Source organism: Telopea speciosissima, chromosome 11, assembly GCF_018873765.1.
Source record: "Telopea speciosissima isolate NSW1024214 ecotype Mountain lineage chromosome 11, Tspe_v1, whole genome shotgun sequence".
Taxonomy (NCBI): Eukaryota; Viridiplantae; Streptophyta; class Magnoliopsida; order Proteales; family Proteaceae; genus Telopea; species Telopea speciosissima.
The window spans coordinates 48,285,983-48,306,029 of record NC_057926.1 but is presented as its reverse complement, the minus strand read 5'-3'; the positions used below and the strand labels follow the sequence as shown (position 1 = coordinate 48,306,029).

The 20,047-nt window shown below is 37.1% G+C and overlaps 1 protein-coding gene across 1 annotated transcript; it reads right to left on the bottom strand.

The window, feature by feature from the left end:
• Positions 1-19,832, bottom strand: LOC122645258 (probable LRR receptor-like serine/threonine-protein kinase At3g47570). The gene is made up of 5 exons (XM_043838584.1): positions 19,712-19,832; positions 7,721-7,823; positions 2,921-3,296; positions 950-1,856; positions 1-395 (listed from the first exon to the last, which is right to left on the bottom strand). Exons 1-5 carry the CDS (start codon positions 19,830-19,832, stop codon positions 1-3), a joined length of 1,902 nt encoding a protein of 633 aa, XP_043694519.1.
• Between the last annotated feature and the right edge of the window lie 215 nt (positions 19,833-20,047).

Sequence of the window (20,047 nt, the reverse complement as noted above, 5' to 3'; positions counted from 1 at the left end):
TTATGCTTTAAGAAAATTTTTCTTGATTAAATGTAGTTCCCTCACAACATCGTTCATCTGCATATGTTCTCTTGGCGATTCCATTGAGCATTGAAGTGCGATTTCAATTATTGACGTTATGCAATCTTGCAATTTATTTATCATATGACTTGAACCTTCAGTTCTATTGATAGCACCCTCTTGAATTTCTTCTCTATGTTCTTCCTCGGGTAGGAGTATGGGATCTAAACTGTGCATCACGTAAACAGGTAAAGCCGCCTTTGCAAAGTTATAGAGAATTAAGTCATCAGTAAACATCTGATCCGTTGGCTTTTTTCCCGTGAACATCTCCAATAAAAGGATCTCATAGCTAAACACATCCCCCTGTATAGTTGCCCTTCCACCCAAGCCATATTCTGAAATTTAGAAACTTCTCGTTGTTAGTATAACAATAAGAGTTTTGCATATATTTCATATAATACAAAAAACTACAGTCTGAAATATGGAAATTGTCATCACATTATTCAAAAGTAGCATTTTACATGGTCATTTCTTCAATTTGGGAACTGCAATTCTTTTGATTATGTTAAAATGAATCTACTCTAAATTCAGTCTAGTTAGATAATAAGGTCAAATGCATTCATAGTATAGAAAATTTCTAATTGAAATGAATATGGATAAAACCATGATCCACTCTAATTAAGATAGAAAAGTGTGTTGATATATGCCATCAACTATTAAGAATAGGATCTCAATATCCAATAATAGTTGAATTGAAATATTGAACAAATAAACAAGATCTTTAGATCAGGACACCTTTTCAAAACCATCATTCGAGTCATGTTTAACAAAGTACGACGGATTCTGATTAGACTAGATAAAAACAATTTGGTAATGGGCATTTAGATCTATATAATCAAAATTTAATATATTGACAACTCAAATTAAAATTGTATAGTTTATTTGTTACCTGGAGCAGTATAGCCAATAGATCCTTTTATCCCAATGGTACTAGTTTGAGTCAGGGATGAATTGTCGCCAGGTTCTAAAAGTAGTCTCGCCAAACCAAAATCACTGACATGTGCAGTCATATCGTTGTCAAGTAGAATATTGCTTGGCTTCAAGTCACAATGAACAATTGCCGCATAGCAGTGGTAATGAAGGTAATCCATTGTAAAAGCCACATCAATTGCAATGTTTAATCTTTGAAGAAGACTTAAATTCCTTGAATGATTATGTACATCCACCGACAGATGCAACCAATCATCTAGACTCCCATTGGGCACGAACTCATAAACAAGGGCTTTGAAATCTTCGCCTTTTGAATCAAGGCTTGAACATGAAGTTAAAATCTTGACAAGATTTCGATGTCGAATGTTTCTTAATGCTTCACATTCGGCCATAAAGCTCTTGTAACCTCTTGGATTTTGAAGGTTGAGTACCTTTACTGCAACAATAGTGTCATCTTGGTCAATAATCCCTTTGTATACAGAGCCAAAACTACCAGAACCTATGAAATTAGCTGAAGAAAAGCCACCAGTAGCTTGGAAGAGCTCTTTGTAAGATAGCTTTAAGAACTGGTCACCGATTAATGGTGTGGATGGAGGTTTACTTCTTGATCTTCTTATCCAAAAATAAATAAGAAGGGAAGATATCAAAAGAACACCAAGAACCACACCGATTATCACCAGAACTATTCTAAAAACATTGGACTTTTCTCGTTTTGTAGATCCAGGGTTTTTGCAAGCAGGTAGATGTAACTCAACATTTCCCCCACATAGCTTATCATTTCCATTCACCAAAATTGCACTTGCATTTCTAAAAATTCCTTTTGTTGGGACCTCCCCCTCAAGATTATTGAAGGATAAATTCAAACTCTGCAATGCCAAAAGATTTTGTAAATCCTTCGGGATTTGCCCCGATAACTAGTTGTGTGAGAGATCTAAATTTTGAAGCCCCTTCAAAAGACGTAAAGATTGAGGAATGGTTCCTTCAAAGAAATTACCCCCGATATAAAGATGTTCCAAACTATTACAATCACCAATGGAGGAAGGGATTTCTCCAAACAATCTATTTTTGGAGATATTTATTGTAGAAAGACTCTTCAAATTGCCGATTTCAATTGGGAGGGAACCGACCAGAAAATTAGAAGATAAGTCGAGAGATAGTAAAAAGGAGGAAATAAGGAAGAGTTGTTTAGGTATTGGGCCTTGGAGGCGATTATTATCAAGGGTTAAGTATTGTAATTTCTGACAATTTCCAATGCTGGAAGGAATGCTTCCGTTCAAGTTATTGAAATCCAAGTGGAGTTCATACAAAATAGTGAGATTGCCTATAGAGGAAGGAATCTCTCCTGAAATTCTATTTCCTGGCAGGTTTATTCTTTGAAGCTTTGAAAGTTTCCCTATACCAGATGGAATATTACCTTCAAGAAAGTTACCCTCCATGGCCAATAAGGTTAAGTTGACGAGATTCTCAATCCCACTAGTAATGGTTCCAGATATTTGATTCCCTCCAAGAAAAAGCATTGAGAGTTGTGTTGAGAGATTGGCTTTGAAGTTGGGAATGGGACCCTTAAAACCATTATGGTGTAGACCTAATCTCTTTAGATGTGTACAATTGACCAAAGAATTTACAAAATCTAAATCACCTCCAATTTGATTTTCTCCAATAATGAACCCGAGAAGATTTTGAAGATTTCCTAAGTTGTTAGGGACGAGGCCAACAAAATTGTTTTCACCAAGATCAATAATTTTGAGTGATGAAATATTGGAGATGGAAGCTGGAATGCTCCCTGAGAAAAGGTTTATTGCAATTTCTAAGAATTTGAGATTTGGAAGAGTCAGGCCTATGTCTCGAGGAAGGCTCCCATGCAGTTGGTTATTTGGAAGACTAATCGTTTCAAGAGATGAAAGATTACATAGTGAGACAGGGAACATACCAGATAGCTTGTTTTGAGAAAGTGATATGATAGAAAGTATAAGTTTGTTAGCTGACCAAAGGATTTTGGAATGCTCCCATGCAATCCATTCCCACTCAAAGGGATAACTCGAACAGATGACCTGTTCCCAAACGAAGCTGGTATTTCTCCTGTTAAGCCATTAAAATTAATAGCAATTATCTCCAGCTTTGACAAAGACGTAAACAGTTCAATCGGAATCTTTCCGACAAGATTGTTACGGGTGATGTGGATTTCTCTTAGATGAGTACAGTGGGCCAAGCTGGTAGGAAGTTCTCCTTCGAGATTGTTGTTGTTGAAGAGAATATCTTTTAGTCCAATCAGATTACCAATCTCTTGAGGGATTTCACCATGGAAGCTATTGTTTCCAATGTTGAGAAAATGAAGAAAAGTGAGATTTCCAATGGAAGGAGAAATGTTACCTACCAAGCCGCTCCCTTGTAAATCCAAGCTGATAACCCGTTGTCGATGACGATGACCACAAGTGATCCCAACCCAATTGCAGAAATGGATGGAATCGTTCCAAGAACTTAGTGCTCCAAACGTATCAAGATCAATTTGTTCTTGAACTCTAACAAAGCAAATCGATCTGTCTCATTGTTGTTCCCTCCTACGATCATCATCCTTCTAGAACTGGTGGTGACTGATTCTAGCAGCCTCAATGTGCTCCCAAATAGAAGAATATTGAAAACTAGAATAAGATGAAGAAGTGCCATGATCAGATTCAAATTCTGGAGAGCAAATATTGCAGAAACCATAAACGAATTTTAATTTGAGTTGGATGGGTAATAAGATTACAGGGTAGCTAATCTGTTAGTCGTATTTAAAGAAGGATGGTGCTAAAGCTAACAACGGCAATTTTCCATCAAACGCTAGACCTTAGAAGTCAAGTCTTTAGTCTTATTACTTCTTGGGGTCCATTAGTTAAGCTAGTAATCGGGACTGGGATCTAGGTTTGGTCCCGTTAACTAAATGGAACGGTACTGGGATTGGCACTTTTGGTACCGATACCGGTACCATCCCGTCCCAACTACCGGGAACCATCCCAATTGACACCCTTAATCAATACTCCTATGTGTCTAGCTCTCTCTTCTTTAAAACAAGGGGATAGGAGTGTCTTTTCACATAGAGAGGAGAGAGATAGGACAAAGAACTTTTTCCGTTGACATATATAGCAACCTGTGATGGAAACATAACTTGCTAAGTACTACTTGTCTTGCAATATAATTAAAATGCCATGTGTCAGATTTTAATTGGTTAACCAGTTTGTGTGGTAGTGTTAGAAGAGATAATCAAGGAAGTGCATGTGAGGTATGGAACCCAAGTAGTCAAGGACCATACATTGGATTATTTCAAGATTATTTTTTTCTTTCTTTTATCAACTCTTTCATCACGGATGTAGCCATGTAGACAGATATGCATCATTTGAATAGCAAGAACTAATGGCGATTCTTTGCCAAACCCTGGGTTTTGCTGTGGGTTATGGAATTAGAATGAAATTGGAAGTGGAACAGTCATCGTGATGGATAAAGGATAATAATGTAAAATTCAATTGATTAATTAAGCCAAACTAGCTTTAAACTTGTTTAGATATCCCAAACGTCTATTTTCAAAAATGAGGTATTTGTGGTGTACTTTTCTCAAATAATAGATACCTCCCATGTAATTTATCCTCTCTGTTTTTTTTTTTAATATCATAGACACTTATGGCGACTATTGCATATATAAACAGATTATCTAAAAAGGCATCAATGAGTCAGGTCAAGGATTTAGGAATTAGTATGGGATGCAGGATCAGTCCCGATTGATCATGGCTTTGGATTGAATGTGATAAACATTTTCAGTTCATTTGAACATTCCAATATAAAATTCACAAGTTCCATCAAAACTAGGGGTTGTTATGAAAAACAACGCCCAGAATGGTGATTGGCAGAAAGAAGAACGAAAATGGAGAGAGAGTGTTAGATTAAATCAATCCGAATAGGGACAAAATCCCAAAAGCAAGGATTTTCATAGGGCGTTCAAGAACACAATCAAATAAATAATAGAAAATAGGGATAGAACCATCAACCTTACTTCGCATCCATGATGATGATGGTAGCAGCGAAAAATAAAGAATAAGATCTAGGTGCTTCCCCTCTATTCCACAAGTCACTGGCTTGATGAGAATATCGAATGCGCAGAGACGATGAACACTGAATATCTCCATCTCTTTCAAGAATGCACTCCTCAATAACAATTGAGAACCAATAGTTGTTATGGGTAGAGGGGGAACCTAGCTCTCCTTAGATAGTAATTCCTATAGGGTCTGACTCATCACAATCCCAGTAGGAATCTATCTGGCCCATACTAAGCCAGTCCACATTAGACTTCTAATACAACTTAATAACCCCCCACTTTATTAGACCAAAACTCTAATTAGCCTGGTTTAAGTTATTTAATATTAATCCATATAATATTAGAACATTAATCCCTATAGGATTAAAATTCTAACAGAGAGCACACAGCGCACAACACAGAGATTTACCTGGTTCACCTCCAAAATGGAAGCTACGTCAATGGCTGAGCAGTAGAACAGGTTTCACTATTTCTCTGATATGTTACAAACCCTCATAACCCTATCTCAAAGAAATAAGAACAATATATAGGAAAACCCTAACTCCAGAAAGTATACAAATGCCCCTAGCCCAAAAAATGCCAAGCCATACGCTTTAATTTGAGTTGGGATATAGAGGGTCCTACTTATTTTTTCCATTGTGAATTAAATCTGTTATATTTTTTTTTTTTTAGAATGAAATGGTGGATTTGAATTACTTAGATTTCCCAAACATGATATTAATGTGAGAATCCACCTCAAAAGTTATAAACCAAAAGTGAGATAGAAAATAATCCTCTCCAATACCTTAAAACTGTGATGTGCGGCAGTTCAGGGTAGAGATGTTGATATGTGGCAGCTCGGACATCCAACGGTGCTGAGCTCAACAAAAAAGAAAGAAAAATAAATGGAAGTCAATGAGCTCGGACCGTTGGAAGTCCGAGCTGCCATGTGTCAAAATCTCCACCCCAAACTGCCGCACTGCACACAGTTTAGGGAATTGGAGAGGATTGATGTTGGGGTGTTTTCTTCGAATAATTATCACCTCCAATTTGCAGGCAACTTTAAGTCCTCCAATTCCTCTAATAGGGGGGAGTGGATCCTACTTTGGGCAGTGTTTTTGGGTAGGGGTAGGGTTGTGATTTCCGTCCCCATGTGAGGAATTGGAAGAATCGAAGGGGGCAGTAGAATTGGAAGGGACAACGATATGATTCGTTTTCTTCTTAGGAGGCATGATCAGTAACTAACTATGGGGATTAAGTAACTCTTTACAAATTTAAAACTAATGAATGTAAAACAAATTTCAAACCTACGTATATATATTTCCAACAACAAACACATCTCAGGACTTGGACTTAAGGTTTAGCATGATAGGGGATCTTTTGTGTTCTGCAATAACTTCTAATTTGACCATAAAGGCCCTGGACTCTAACTCTTTTGTAAATTCCTCCTTATAGTTTATTAATTTTTTTTCTCATAAAAAAAACAAAAAAACAACAACAACAAACACGTATGTAACAAAAAACAAAAAAAAAAACCCTCACCATACGGTTACCATTTTGCCAGTTGTGAGTGATTACCATTTACCAAGTTGTGACTTGTGAGCATAGTTAGTAAATACGTGTATTATATGCATACCCGAACATTTGGATGAAAAAAATGCCGTATTGCATATAATACTTTAGAGTCAGATAAATTCGTGTATTTTAAGGGTTGCCAAATGATAGTTGAATAAAAGAACGTATCATACGCTTACATATATTAAAAAAAAAAAAAACTAAAATCTATCCTAACCGTTAGATTAAAAAAACTTAAAATCTAATAATAACTGTTAGATAAAAAAAACCTAACTCTATCTCTTCTTCCTCTTCGATTGCAGTGGCTGGTTCCCGGTTCCCGGTTCCCCTTCTCCATTTCTCTCTATCTCTTCTTCCTCTTCTTGCGCTCTGCGACTTCTGCCGGCGATTGCAGCGGTTCTTTTGCCGGCGATTCTTTTGCCTCTTCTCCAGCGGCTGGTTTTGCGACTTTTGCTTGCTATTGCAACGGCTGGTTCCCAATTCCCCTTCTTTTTACACATTTTCTTCTCCAAAAGCCGCAAAGGTAAAATCAAAACCCCACATTAGCCAAAATAACTCATCTCCCCCCCCCCCCCTTGGGGCCTGCCCTCATCTTTTTTTTTTTTTTTACATTACAAAAAGAAAAGGGGAGAATAGAAATAGAAACAAAAACAGAGTGGAAACCAAACACAAAAGACCCTACCTTTCTAAACCCTCTAACCTAAATTGACGAAATAAATAAAAAGTCTAAAAAAGAAGAAGGTTTTGTTGTGTAGCACATTTTATTTCATTTTCTTTGTTGAGAAATTGTTTTTTATCTGCTTGGTAAACCTGTTCTGGAAACATTTTCAGAACACAAATGAACACCATTAGTGAAATACCTTGGGATTTGTGGGATTAATCCTCTCCTTTGGATTTAGGGTTTCTATAAAATGTAAAATACAACATTAGATCAGAGGAAGGGGTAGAACTGAAGGTAGATCAGAGGAAGAAAACGAAGAAAACGATGAGAAAATGATGAGCAGAGGAACAAGAAGAAGATGAGCAGAGGAAGAAGAAGAAGAAGACGATGAGCAGAGGAAGAAGAAGAAAATGAGCAGAGGAAGAAAAAGAAGAAGAAGATTCACAAACCTATGGGTTGCGGAGTACTTCTGTCGTAGGAAGAAGACCAGCCTCTTCAGATCCACCGTAGGAGAGCCCCCTCTGAGCGAAATACCAAGAGAAATCGACAAATCTGTAGGAGAACCCACAGCGAATGAGAGATCAACAGATCCAAAGAGCGAGATCGATCGAGAGAGTAGAGCGAGAGATCGAGAGAGCCGAGAGAGCGAGAGAAGAGTTCTTTCTTCGTTATGTTTTAGGTTTTGGGGTGGGATTGGGGTTAAAATTATCGGGAACAGTTTGTGTTTAATTTGTGTTGAGCAAGCAGAACATGTCTTACATGTTCTGTAAAATGTCTTCTGGAGAGTAGAAATTCTGATTTATGCTCTAGAAAACAATTTATAAAGAGCAGTGATTATCAAACAGTTTTTGTGCTCTGGTGTGTTTCTCAGCATAAAAGAACACCAGAAACAGTTTCTGGGAATGTTATCAAGCAGGGCTTGGTTGCTGTTGCTGTTGCTTTTGCTTGCAGCCGTACTCCTCCTTGCTTCTTCTTTATTTGTGATGAGATGATTACATCAAACATACTTGCATACGTAATCATCATCTTCCCTCTCATCCCTCTTTACATACACACACCATTAATGAGTTCAAAAAAACCATCTATTTACAGTAAATAACAGAACCAATTCCCCTCTTATCCCTCTCCTCTATTTCCTCTATTGTGTCTCTACTAAAATCCGATTAGATTATTTTAGCATCTCTTCTGTGTACTTGGGAAAGAATGGGGTTCTTACTTTTAGGCTACAGCAGGAATGCTGCAGTTTCTCCTATCCCCTCAAAAATTGCTTCTCATCTATTTATTTGAGATGGATTGTATATAAGGTGGAAGCAATTTGTCAATTCAGTATTCAAAATAATTGAATTGCAGAGATCTCTTTTCAATTCCTTTGAAATTCTTGTTGAGAATAATTTAGGCTGGATCTGATTGTCCACTTTTGTTTTTGTTTTTGTTTTTGTTTGTTCTGTTTTACATATTTTTTTATCTTATTTTAGAGATTCCCATTTATTAGATGATTTAAAATTGTATGTTGATGAAATTGGTCGGTCTTGTAGTGTTTGTATTTCAGTAGTTTCATGCCCTTTCAATGACCTTTGTTGGTTATATTTTTTCATATTTTTATTTGGGTTTTTTTTTTTGTTTTTTTTTTTGTCGAAATACTGTTATTTTTCGGACTTTAATAGGGATATAAGCAATATTCATTTCAATCATCCTTTTTGATTGGCTATTCTAATCCCTACAATAAAGAATGTAACGATTCTAGGCTTGTTAACCAATCAAACTATATATTTAGGCACATGAGTAAATGCTATTATTGTGCTTCTTAGGTGTACATGTCTATTGCATCGTGAATATATGCCCGTACTTTTGCTCTCGGATTTTTACAGAGCAATCGTATTATACACATATTAATCACGTACCATATTATACACGTATTAACCACGTACCATATTATTGCCGTAGCGTTTTATTGCGTTGACTTTTTTGAAAAGTATTATTGTCATACAGTCCATTTGACTGCCATACGTATCTGTTCCCATATTGTTGCCGTTCCCAAACTTACTAACTATGCTTGTGAGTGATAAGGACTCATTGAATTGAACGTATTCAATTTAATGAATCCTTATCACACAGAATTCACACAAAATTACCAACAGATTTTGGACCGTTCAATAAACACCTTTTTTGTAGCATTGTTGAAATGGTCCAATCTAAAATTGTGGGGTGAAAAAATTCTACTTTATCCAGGGCAAAGAGATTTTAGTTAAAGTCGGGGCAACTTGTATCTCATCATATGTTATGTCTATGTTTTTTTTCTCAGGTTTTAATAATTGATATCGGCAACGGTTTGAATCAGTCATGACTTTTTCATAAAAACTTAAATTTTTTTTTTTTTTAACCTTTTTACTCCTTTCCGTACCGATCCATTGATACGGGTTCAGCTAGGAATCGGTATTGATCTTCACAGATACCGAAACAAATGTTCTGCCCTGATATCTATATCAGTATCGATCTATAAGCAGGGTTTTACGCTTCCACCACCACCATCACATGTTGCCATTTACCAATTGTGAGCAGGGTTTTAGAAATTTTTATCGATCTCGGATGATACTGATCTGATACCAATCTGTATCAGTCTGTATCGATCTGGATCAAATAAATTTACACATTTTCTTCAAATGATTAAATTTTTTTTTTATATTTTTATTCTTGATCTATATTGATTTACCTGTACAGGATTGACCAAGAATCAATATCAGTCTCTACCGGCATCGATACAAATCGGCCAATCCCACTGATCGGATACCCGTTTCTCAAACCATGGTCATTGAATTGGATGTGTCGAACGGGGTGCAATATATAGTGTCAACAATTTTTTAGTAGATTAAAAAACTAGGACAGTTCAAAGCTGTACTAGACTTAGACCTGCGTCGCCATTTACCCAGCTGAGTGTGATAAGAAAGTGACATTCAATTAATTGGATGTACATTCATATGATTTGATTCTTGTATGCATTAATTTCCTTTGAAATTGGTGGTTGATTGCAGGTCGGTGGAAATTAATTGGCCGTGCAAGCCCTTAAATGCTTTTGGCATAAAATCAATGGGAAGAAACATATTGGTAACAGTCTCGAATATAGTTAGTAAAACGGGAACTGTAAAAAATCGGAGTCTTATGATACGGATTTTAGGCGGTAAAAATTTATAAACAGATGGTCAAATAAAACTTAACAAAAAAAAAAACAGAGAATGGAAAAAGAAGAAAAACAATCGGTACGGGTTTAAAATTTTTATATTAAAAAAAAAAATAGAGCAAAAAAAAAATACTATTCTCATATAAATTGAGGAATTTTTATTTGAAATACATGTTTCTAATTTTGGTGTTTTTGCATTGACCTTGAGTTGAAGGTGATATAATGAAAAATGTAGTTCTTTGAATCATCTTTATGATGGTGAAAGAATCATGTTGATTGGAAAGAGAGAGAGAGAGAGAAAGAGAGAGAGAGATATGGTCACTTAAATAAGCTCTTGTTCAACAAGTATAAGGTTTTAAAAACCGCCAAAAAAATGGAAACGTGTTTTAAATGTGTTTAAAACAGGATTATTTGACGTTTGCTCTTTTCCCCCTAGGTTATTAATTGGTTGCTTCTTGGGGTTTACCTACTCGGTTTGTTGAGTCCGTTGCTTTGGTTGGATGACGATGGTTTGTTCTTGCTTGTATACTTTTTTTTTCTTATATTTTCTTTTTTGCTTTCCCCGACTTCTGTTGTAAGGGGCCCCTTATTTTCCTTGGAAAATATCCTCTGTAGTGCCCTAATCTAGCGGTGCATTGCCGTGTGGGCCTGAGAGCTCGACACATGGAAGATGTGGCATCCAACGGTGTCGAGCTCGAGAAGAAAGAAAAGAAAAAAAAAAACTGCCTTCCATCACCAACAACTGCCTAGTACAGTTGGGTGAGTTGTGGTGCGTCTCATGCCCATGCTCACTAAGAAGTCTCGAGTTTGAGTCTCTTAATTGGTACCTTCCCCCATCCCTCTTTTCAAGGTTCATGAATAGTTTTTCCTGCTCCTCCTTAGACCAGATCAATGAATTTTTTTTAACTTGAACTCCACGACAGTATTCCTTAACATCTCACATATACGTGCTGAGGAATTGAACTCATTAAATAGCTGATAAGTAATGACATCACCCTAAATATATTCAATTAAACCTTAAAATGCTCTTATGTTTGTGATATTCCAATAATACCCCTAACCATATCAAAACCCTAAAAACATCTCTAGATACCCTAATTTCTCTAGCTTAAGTAACAATCACCACCACCACCGCCACCACCCCTTCCGACGGAGACGGCGAACTCAGATTTACTCATTTCTTTTAGGGTAAAGTACACGTACCCCCCTATAATGCACCCAATATTCTTCGTACCCCCCTAAGCAGCTCAATATTCCACGTACCACCCCTGCTTTACACCCCAAATGCCAGATAGGTCCACACCAGGTATTAATTGCTAAAAAATGACCAAACTACCCTTTCTTCTATCTTTTCTAAAATTTGAAAAGACCTAATTGCCCTGACCTATTTACTAAAATTTAAAAGACCAAAATGCCCTCATCTTCCCCAAATCATCATCTTCTTTTACATATCCTCCACCACCACCACCATCGGCGCCGCCACCATCCCACCGTGAAGCCCCACCTCACTATCTCTCCTCCCCTTCTCTACTTCCTCCACCTCACGTTGAGTTGGGAGCCGGAGCCGCTGCCACAGCGTCGCTGAATATGGATCCAAGCCATAGACAGAATAAGAGATGTTCTTCGTCCCAGCAGCTGTGCCAAGATCATGGATTTCCCAGATCTTCCCACTGATCAGTGGGAATCGACGACTAAAGAAATACCCAATAAATTAACCACATTAATATCTGTTAAAAAAATAAAACAAAAAAATGGATCTGATTTTTCAGACCCTGGCAAGAACCCCTCCCAGCTGTATCCTATTGGGCCCATGTAGGTAGCAGCAAAATTGAAACTCTGCGCTTTCTCTTTATTAATCTTTGTACTGGAATGGATCGGGCCATGTCTCAATGAGAGGCTTTCTTGCATTATCCTCTAATCCTCCGGCCGGGAGGAGTTGCCCCCTTCCTTATTCCATTTTTAAGGAAATAAATTCTTCATTATTGTTTGTTTATTTTAAAAAATAAATAAATAAAAGATACCTTCCGTCGATGGAGATGGGTCTCGAACAATCCTTCCGTGTAATGCAATTTCAATCTTGAAATTCAAGGGCGATTCCAAGAGTCCCAATCTGGAGCATTTTCGATGGAGGTAAGTACTGATATACCTTCCGTCCATGTATTTATTGGATTAGAGATCTATCCACCCTTTCAGTTGCTTTTGGTCAATTTTAGTTTTATTTTTACACATTTTATTCTTCCATCTCTGGTGATAGTTTTAATGGTGGGTAGGTGGTGGTGGTGATGGTGGTGTAAAAGAAGATGATGATTTGGGGAAGATGAGGTCATTTTGATCTTTCAAATTTTAACAAATAGGTCAGGGCAATTAGGTCTTTTTAAATTCTAAAAAGGATAGAAAAAAGGTAGTTTGATCATTTTATAGTATTTAATACCTGGTGTGCACCTATCTGACATTTGGGGTGTAAAGCAAGGATGATACGTGGAATATTGAGCCGTTTAGGGAGGTACAAAGAATATTAGATGCATTATAGGGACGTACGTGTACTTTACAAGATTAGAGAGAAAAATGGTTCTTGTTTCAGCCCCATCTCTTCCGATTGTTGCTGGGTTTGACCTTGATTTAGAGAACGGCATAAACTCTCGAAGCTTCCTTCCATGCTGATCCGTTTTTCTCTGTAAAAATTGAAGCGAGGGAGGACATGAAAGGGGGTCTGAGAAGTATGTTACCTATTGGGTTCCATAACTCTCATCCACTTAAAGTACATATCCCATTGCAGCTGATTCATCAACTGGCCCGGGAAATATTTGTTCGGTCGATTTGATTATTTGGGCCACCTTTAACCAAATAAAGGGTAAAGAGGTAAAGTTAAGATTAGTGTTTTTTTTTTTTTTTCCACCTAACTTGGTTACAATAAGATTTTTCCATTTTTCAATTCCACTTTTTGACAATATCAGCAAAACTCCAGGCCCAAGTAAGACATTACAATGCACATGGACTAGGAAAGCCCAAAGCCCATGATAATCATGGAACCTTGTGTGGGCAGCCCTAAGGAGAGTAGAGTATTTTTGCAATAGATAAACAATTGGGTTTATTTTCGAATCAAATGATCAATTACATGAATCGGACAAAGGATCGTCCACCATCGATTCCGATTCAAATAAGATCAGTATGAGTCACAATTGAACCATGGTCGAATGAAATCGTAGAATTTTTCAAGGAGGCATGGCCAGTCTATATTATTGTCTTCCACCAAACAAATTGGTAATTGTCTCCTTTGTATCAAACTCCACCAGTCGCTCAATCGATTTTCATGTTTTTGGCTTGCTGCAATCCTTATTGAAGATTCCTAATTTCCATTCTTACAGCTGATCTTGAACTTGAACATTAAATTCCACGTATTGCATAGCTATGAAACAACTCAAGTAAATTCTTGTGATCCAGTTTATGATGCCTTAGTCTGTGTTTGGTATGTATTATTGGAATAGATCATGGGTCTAAAACGCATTCTAAAGCGAGAAAAATATTACACAATATTTTTCTCACTTCAGAATGTATTGTAAACCTAAAATGTTTGTCTAAATGCTTAAAAAGCCCCATCAAAGTTCAACTTAAATCAGTCCGTTCGAGGGGCTCCCAAGGACTGACCATATCAAGCCTGTTACTTAAGATACTCTTAGGATGAAAACCTGTTTTTCTAAAAACACACACTATCCCTAGCTCTTCGTATTAATAACAACCAATTGCAGCATAACTAATCATGCTTCAAATCACTATTTTTTCAACTTTAGAAAGTTGATGATGTATGAGTAACAAAATATCATCTGAGTTTTGAGTTTTGACACAAAAAAAAAAGAAGAGTAAGAGCACACAATTTTAACCTATCACATTCAAATTAATTAACATGTCATAAACATGTCGCTGATGCCAGGACCATAGTTAGCCATTGTTATCAAATGCTTGAAAGGCTGCAAAGATACAAGTTAACAACATTTCTAACAGATTTCTATCAAAATATCTAAATGTTAAGATAAGACATAAGAGATAAGGCCACACCTTCAATCAAAGCAGATCCTTTATAGTGACCAAGAGGCATTAGAAAGAAATTTGGCCTTAGAAGATTGAAATTAGAAAGTATGATTTTTTGTAGATCCTTTGAATCCAAAGAAAGTGCCCTCGTTGAGGAGTCTCCAGCCTACTTTCAGGGCCATGCCTTCATTTTAATTTTTATCTAGAACTGATCCAACCTTTATACAGATTGGACTCAGGTACAGTTCAAATTGAGTCTTAAACTCTTCCAGTTGCCAACTTAAGTATTATATGTGAATCATGGTCTTAAAAACTGGTATTGGATCGCTGTATCCCGACATCGATACGTACCCCATCTTGTATCGATGGAACGAATAAAAAATGGTGTAAATCTCCCAGAAAATGTTTTTTTAATCAAAATTGAGCACATGACCATCTGATCTAGGCCAATATGGCCAATACATACCAATATCGGTCATGCCCAATACTGACACCGATACCTACTTGATCCTGTATCGGTGCAACTGTCCAATTTGGAGGTAAATTTGTCTAGAAATTATAAATCAAATTGAGGAATAACCATTCAATTTGACACCAAATGGCCTATCCGTATTGGTATCAATATCAGTATCGATGCCATTTTTTAAAACCATGATGTGAATAACTGTAGATCATTCTATCGTTGTTGTATGATCTAAAGCTTTCTTTTCCTTAGTTTTTAATGAGTATTAAGCTGCCGAGATAAAAATAAATAAATACAAAGAGAAAAAATTCATTATTACCTTCTAATCGGGTGTAGTTGCTCTATATTGATAGATTCTTGCTTCAAGAAAATTTCTCTCTGTTTAAATGTAGTCTCCTCACAGCATCATTCATGCTCATACGTTTTCTTAGCGATTCCATGGAGCATTGGAGTGCAATTTCAATTATTGACGTTATGCAATCTTGCAATTTATCCATCCAATGACTAGGATCTTCAGTTTTCTTGATACCATCCTCTGCAATTTCTTCACTTTGTTCTTCCTTGGATATAAGTGGTGGATCTAAAATTTGCATGACCTATACAGGTAAAGCTGCCTATGCATAGTTATGGAGATTTAAATCATCAGTAAACATCTAATCTGTTGGTGTAGACATCACATTTTGACACCTTGGAAGTGTGTCTTGGCAATGATGGTAAAGTTTGTATCTCGTGTGGTGACTGAATGACAAGAATTACCAAATTACCCCTACCCCACTTTTTGTAACCAACTGTCCCAAATAGAGCTTAAACCCCTAACATAGCCATATTTAACCATTTTAAGTCCACATTTGAAGTTTTGGCCAAATCAGACACCTTTTGTGAAAATGATCGTTTTGCCCCTAGCACGGTTCTCGGTATCTAGATCACCCGATTTAGCCTGAAACACTTTGGATGACCTCATTTGGTTATATTAAGCCTTCACAGAAAGTTTCGGCCAAATCAAATAATTTTTATGAAAATGACCGTTTTGCCCCTGGCATGGCTATTGGTACCCGAGCCACCCGATGTGACCTGAAACCATTTCGATAACTTTATTTGGTCATGTTGTGCTCACACATAAAGTTTCATGTAATTCTGGTATCATTTGGACCTTGATTGGCGTGAAACACCATTTATGTGCTTTCCTCGATATCTGTGTCATTTTAAGGCAAAATCCGGCCATATCTTCTATACGGATGGAAAGTACGTGTTGAGACCTTCGCGGCGATATGTAGTGCATCAAAATCAGCCGTTCGGTTTTAAAGATATTAGCATTTGAACGTGGACCTTTAAAATGGAATCTTTAAAAGGTTTATTAAAAAATAAATTAAAAAAAAAAAAAAGAAAAAGTGGGGCAAACTGAGTTGACCCAAACCGGGTCAACCCAGTCTGACCCGGCCCAGCTGGACTGTCGACAGGGGACAAAGCCCCACCATTTAGGCTGAGCCACACAAGGCCCATCACCCATGCCCACCTGCTCAGCAGGCCTAGGCACACGCAAGCCCAGGCTGCACAGCAAGCCTAGGCACACGCAAGCCCAGGCTGCGCAGCAAGCCCAGGCTGCGCAGCAAGCCTGGCCACACGCAAGCCAGCCCATCACTATTTATCCTAGCCATTAATGCACCAGGGGTCTTTGAGACCTTTCCTCGAACACTTTTTTCCTATAAATAGGAGGTGTTTTAGAGAGGTTAGGAACGGAGAAAAATTAGTGAAAAATTACCTTCACGTAGTCCTTGATCCCCTCTTTCCATCGATATCTGTGTCATTTTAAGGCAAAATCCGGCCATATCTGCTATACGGATCGAAAGTAAGTGTTGAGACCTTCGCGGCGATATGTAGTGCATCAAAATCGGCCGTTCGGTTTTAAAGATATTAGCATTTGAACATGGACCTTTAAAATAGAATCTTTAAAAGGTTTATTAAAAAATAAATTTAAAAAAAAGAAAAAGTGGGGCAAACTGAGTTGACCCCAACCGGGTCAACCCAGTCTGACCCGGCCCAGCTGGACTGTCGGCAGGGGACAAAGCCCCACCATTTAGGCTGAGCCACACAAGGCCCATCACCCATGCCCACCTGCTCAGGAGGCCCGCACACGCAAGCCCAGGCTGCACAGCAAGCCTAGGCACACGCAAGCCCAGGCTGCGCAGCAAGCCTGACCACACGCAAGCCAGCCCATCACTCCTTATCCTAGCCATTAATGCACCAGGGGTCTTTGAGACCTTTCCTCGAACACTTTTTTCCTATAAATAGGAGGTGTTTTAGAGAGGTTAGGAACGGAGAAAATTAGTGAAAAATTACCTTCACGTAGCCCTTGATCCCCTCTTTCCATCCATGGCTTTCTTATCCATAGGTTATGCTCCATTACTGATATAAAATTCCGTAAATACCCCTTCTTCACCACTCTTGCCATTCGGAGCAACCACAGTTAGAGCGGCTTTTGGAGGTTTCCGGCGATACTTACGGTCAAAAAAAGGTTACTAAAGCTGAGCCCAGGCACTTCCACGCTTCAAAGGTATTTTTCCATATTTTTTACTTATTTCTAAGTATTTGTTTTGATTTTCTTTACAACAAAGGTTTTTTTTCAGTTATAAAAATGTTAAAAATAATTCAAGAGTGATAAAAATATGAAATTTTCAGGGATGATGCTTGTCATTATGTTTGACATTATTTAATTTTTTCAATCTCCAAATCATTTTTTTTGTGATATTTTTGCCCCTATAAAGGATTTCGGATTATGTAAAATCTAAACATGTAGGTGGGTATTTGGACAAAAGTGTTATGACCATGTTAAAGATCATGTTTTGATTACTGGGAATGGGCTCTTGTTTGATCCAATTCGGATCTGTGATGGGGATTTTGTATTTTTCTTTGTTTTCCCTTCTTTTTTACTATTTCAGAAAATATTAAAAATAATATAAATGCATAAAAATTCACAAAAAAATTATGGAATGCATATTTCATCATGCTTGATTTTATGGAATCATTATCCACTGACATGCATGTTTGATAGTTTTTATACATTTCCCACCTCATTTAGGGGTATAAATGTCATTTTTCTAATTATAATGAAAAATTCTAGAAAAATAGAAAAAAATGTTTCTATGCATGACATGCTGTTTTAGAATGGTTTAGGATGTTTTGATATGCATACGTGACCATCATGCTTGATAGATATGCATACAAAGTCATTTGCGCCCTCTAGAGGCATTTTGGTATTTTATCAAACGTGGGCCTAGGCTATCATTCTGGAAATATCATTTGGTGTGTTCAGTCATTTTAGGATGTTTAACATCACTTTCGATGCCTACAATGATTCTAAGTGTCTTTTGACACTTTTGCCACTTTGCCCTTAGGGGCATTTTGGTCATTTTGTGACCAAACCTTGTTTAGGACCCCGAAAAGGCTCCTGTTACTTTTGCCGCATGTTTTAACATTTAATAAACATGTTTTAAGCATAAGTCAGCATTTTCATGAATTATCATGCATTTTCTACATGTTTGCCATCATTGGGGCATTTTGGTAATTCTTACCACCCCACATTTCCTTGCCATTTCATGTGCTCCTGATGATCCAAATGCATGATGTTAATGTTATTTAATAATGTTTTACTTATTTACAGCAGTTAAATATGATTTCATGCCTTTGTACATATTTTGGCCCTTCAGTGGCATTTTCGTAATTTTGGCTATTTTGGCCTATGAGCTGTTTTGCTTATCAATGATTGTCCTTTTCCATAATATAATTAAACTTGATTTTCTTTTTTACAGTCAATCATGTTTTTTACCATAGAGTTAGGCTTTCTAATTTAGGTAAAATCCATTAATTAGCTTAATTATGATGTATAATGTACATAATCACCAAATTTAGAAGTAATAATTAGGATTAAAACATTAATCTTAATTAGCCTAATTAGGTTCATAAATTTCAATTAAGTTAATAAAAAAATATTCAAAAAAAAATAGTTTAATTAGGTGCATAATATGTATAACACAACAGTACACAACAGAGTTTGGTCTAGGAAGACCGGTCATTGGTCGGGCGGTTGCTGGGTGCCTAACACCTTCCCAGCCCATAACTTGATACTTACCCAGAGATCTAGGGCAGACCATCCATTGAGTCATTGGAGTTAATTTAACGCCTCTCCTGCGAAGGAGGGGCACCATTCATGGGTCCTAGACCCTAAATCTAGGTGGCGACTCCCATTTTCCATTTTCTTTCTTTCCCCCCGGGTGCACGCCAGCGACCCTCCGTCCGCTGTACCTACAATTGGCCTTTTTCCTGTGAACATCTCTAATAAAAGGATCCCAAAACTAAACATGTCCCCTTGTATTGTTGCCCTTCCACCCATGCCAACTCTGAAATTTAAAAACTTCTCATTGTTAGTGTAATATTAAGAGATTTGCATATTTTTTTCATATAATACAAGATATTACAGTCTGGAATATGAAAATTGTGAATACATTATTCAAAAGTAGCGAATAACATGGTCATTTCTTCAATTTGGGAACTATGATTCTTTTGATTATGTTAAAAGAAATCAATCTAAATTCGGTCCAATTAGATACCAAGGTCCAATGCATTCATAGTATAATTCATTCAAGAATTAATAGATGCATTTGAGTCATCTTTAACACCCTACAACGGATAGATAACAACAATATAGTAAACGACAATTTGATCTACAACATCAAAATATTGATTGTTAACTAAAAATAAATTTTATAGTTTATTTGTTACCTGGAGCAGCATAGTCAATAGATCCTTTTATCCCAATGGTACTAGTTTGAGCCTGGGATGAAATGTCGTCAGGTTCTAAAAGTAGCCTCGCCAAACCAAAATCACTGAAATGTGCAGTCATATCACTATCAAGTCGAATATTACTTGGCTTCAAGTCACAATGAACAATTACCACATAGCAGTGATGTTTAATCTTTGAAGAAGGCCTAAACTCCTTGAATTAGTATTTGTCTCCATCGGCGGATACAACCAATCATCTAGACTCCCATTGGGCATGAACTCATACACAAGGGCTTTGAAGTAGTTGCTTGGCTTGTAGTGTCCCCTGCTGTTGGT

What these genes read in the sequence shown, in the direction of transcription:
- LOC122645258 (XM_043838584.1), bottom strand. Translation starts at nt 19,832, where the DNA reads ATGACTGCACATTTCAGTGATTTTGGTTTGGCGAGGCTACTTTTAGAA. An exon ending in TATTGACTATGCTGCTCCAG is followed by an intron (nt 7,824 to 19,711) that starts GTAACAAATAAA and finishes GTTCTCCTACAG; the next exon opens with ATTTGTCGATTTCTCTTGGT. An exon ending in TATTGGCTATACTGCTCCAG is followed by an intron (nt 396 to 949) that starts GTAACAAATAAA and finishes TCTAAATTTCAG; the next exon opens with AATATGGCTTGGGTGGAAGG.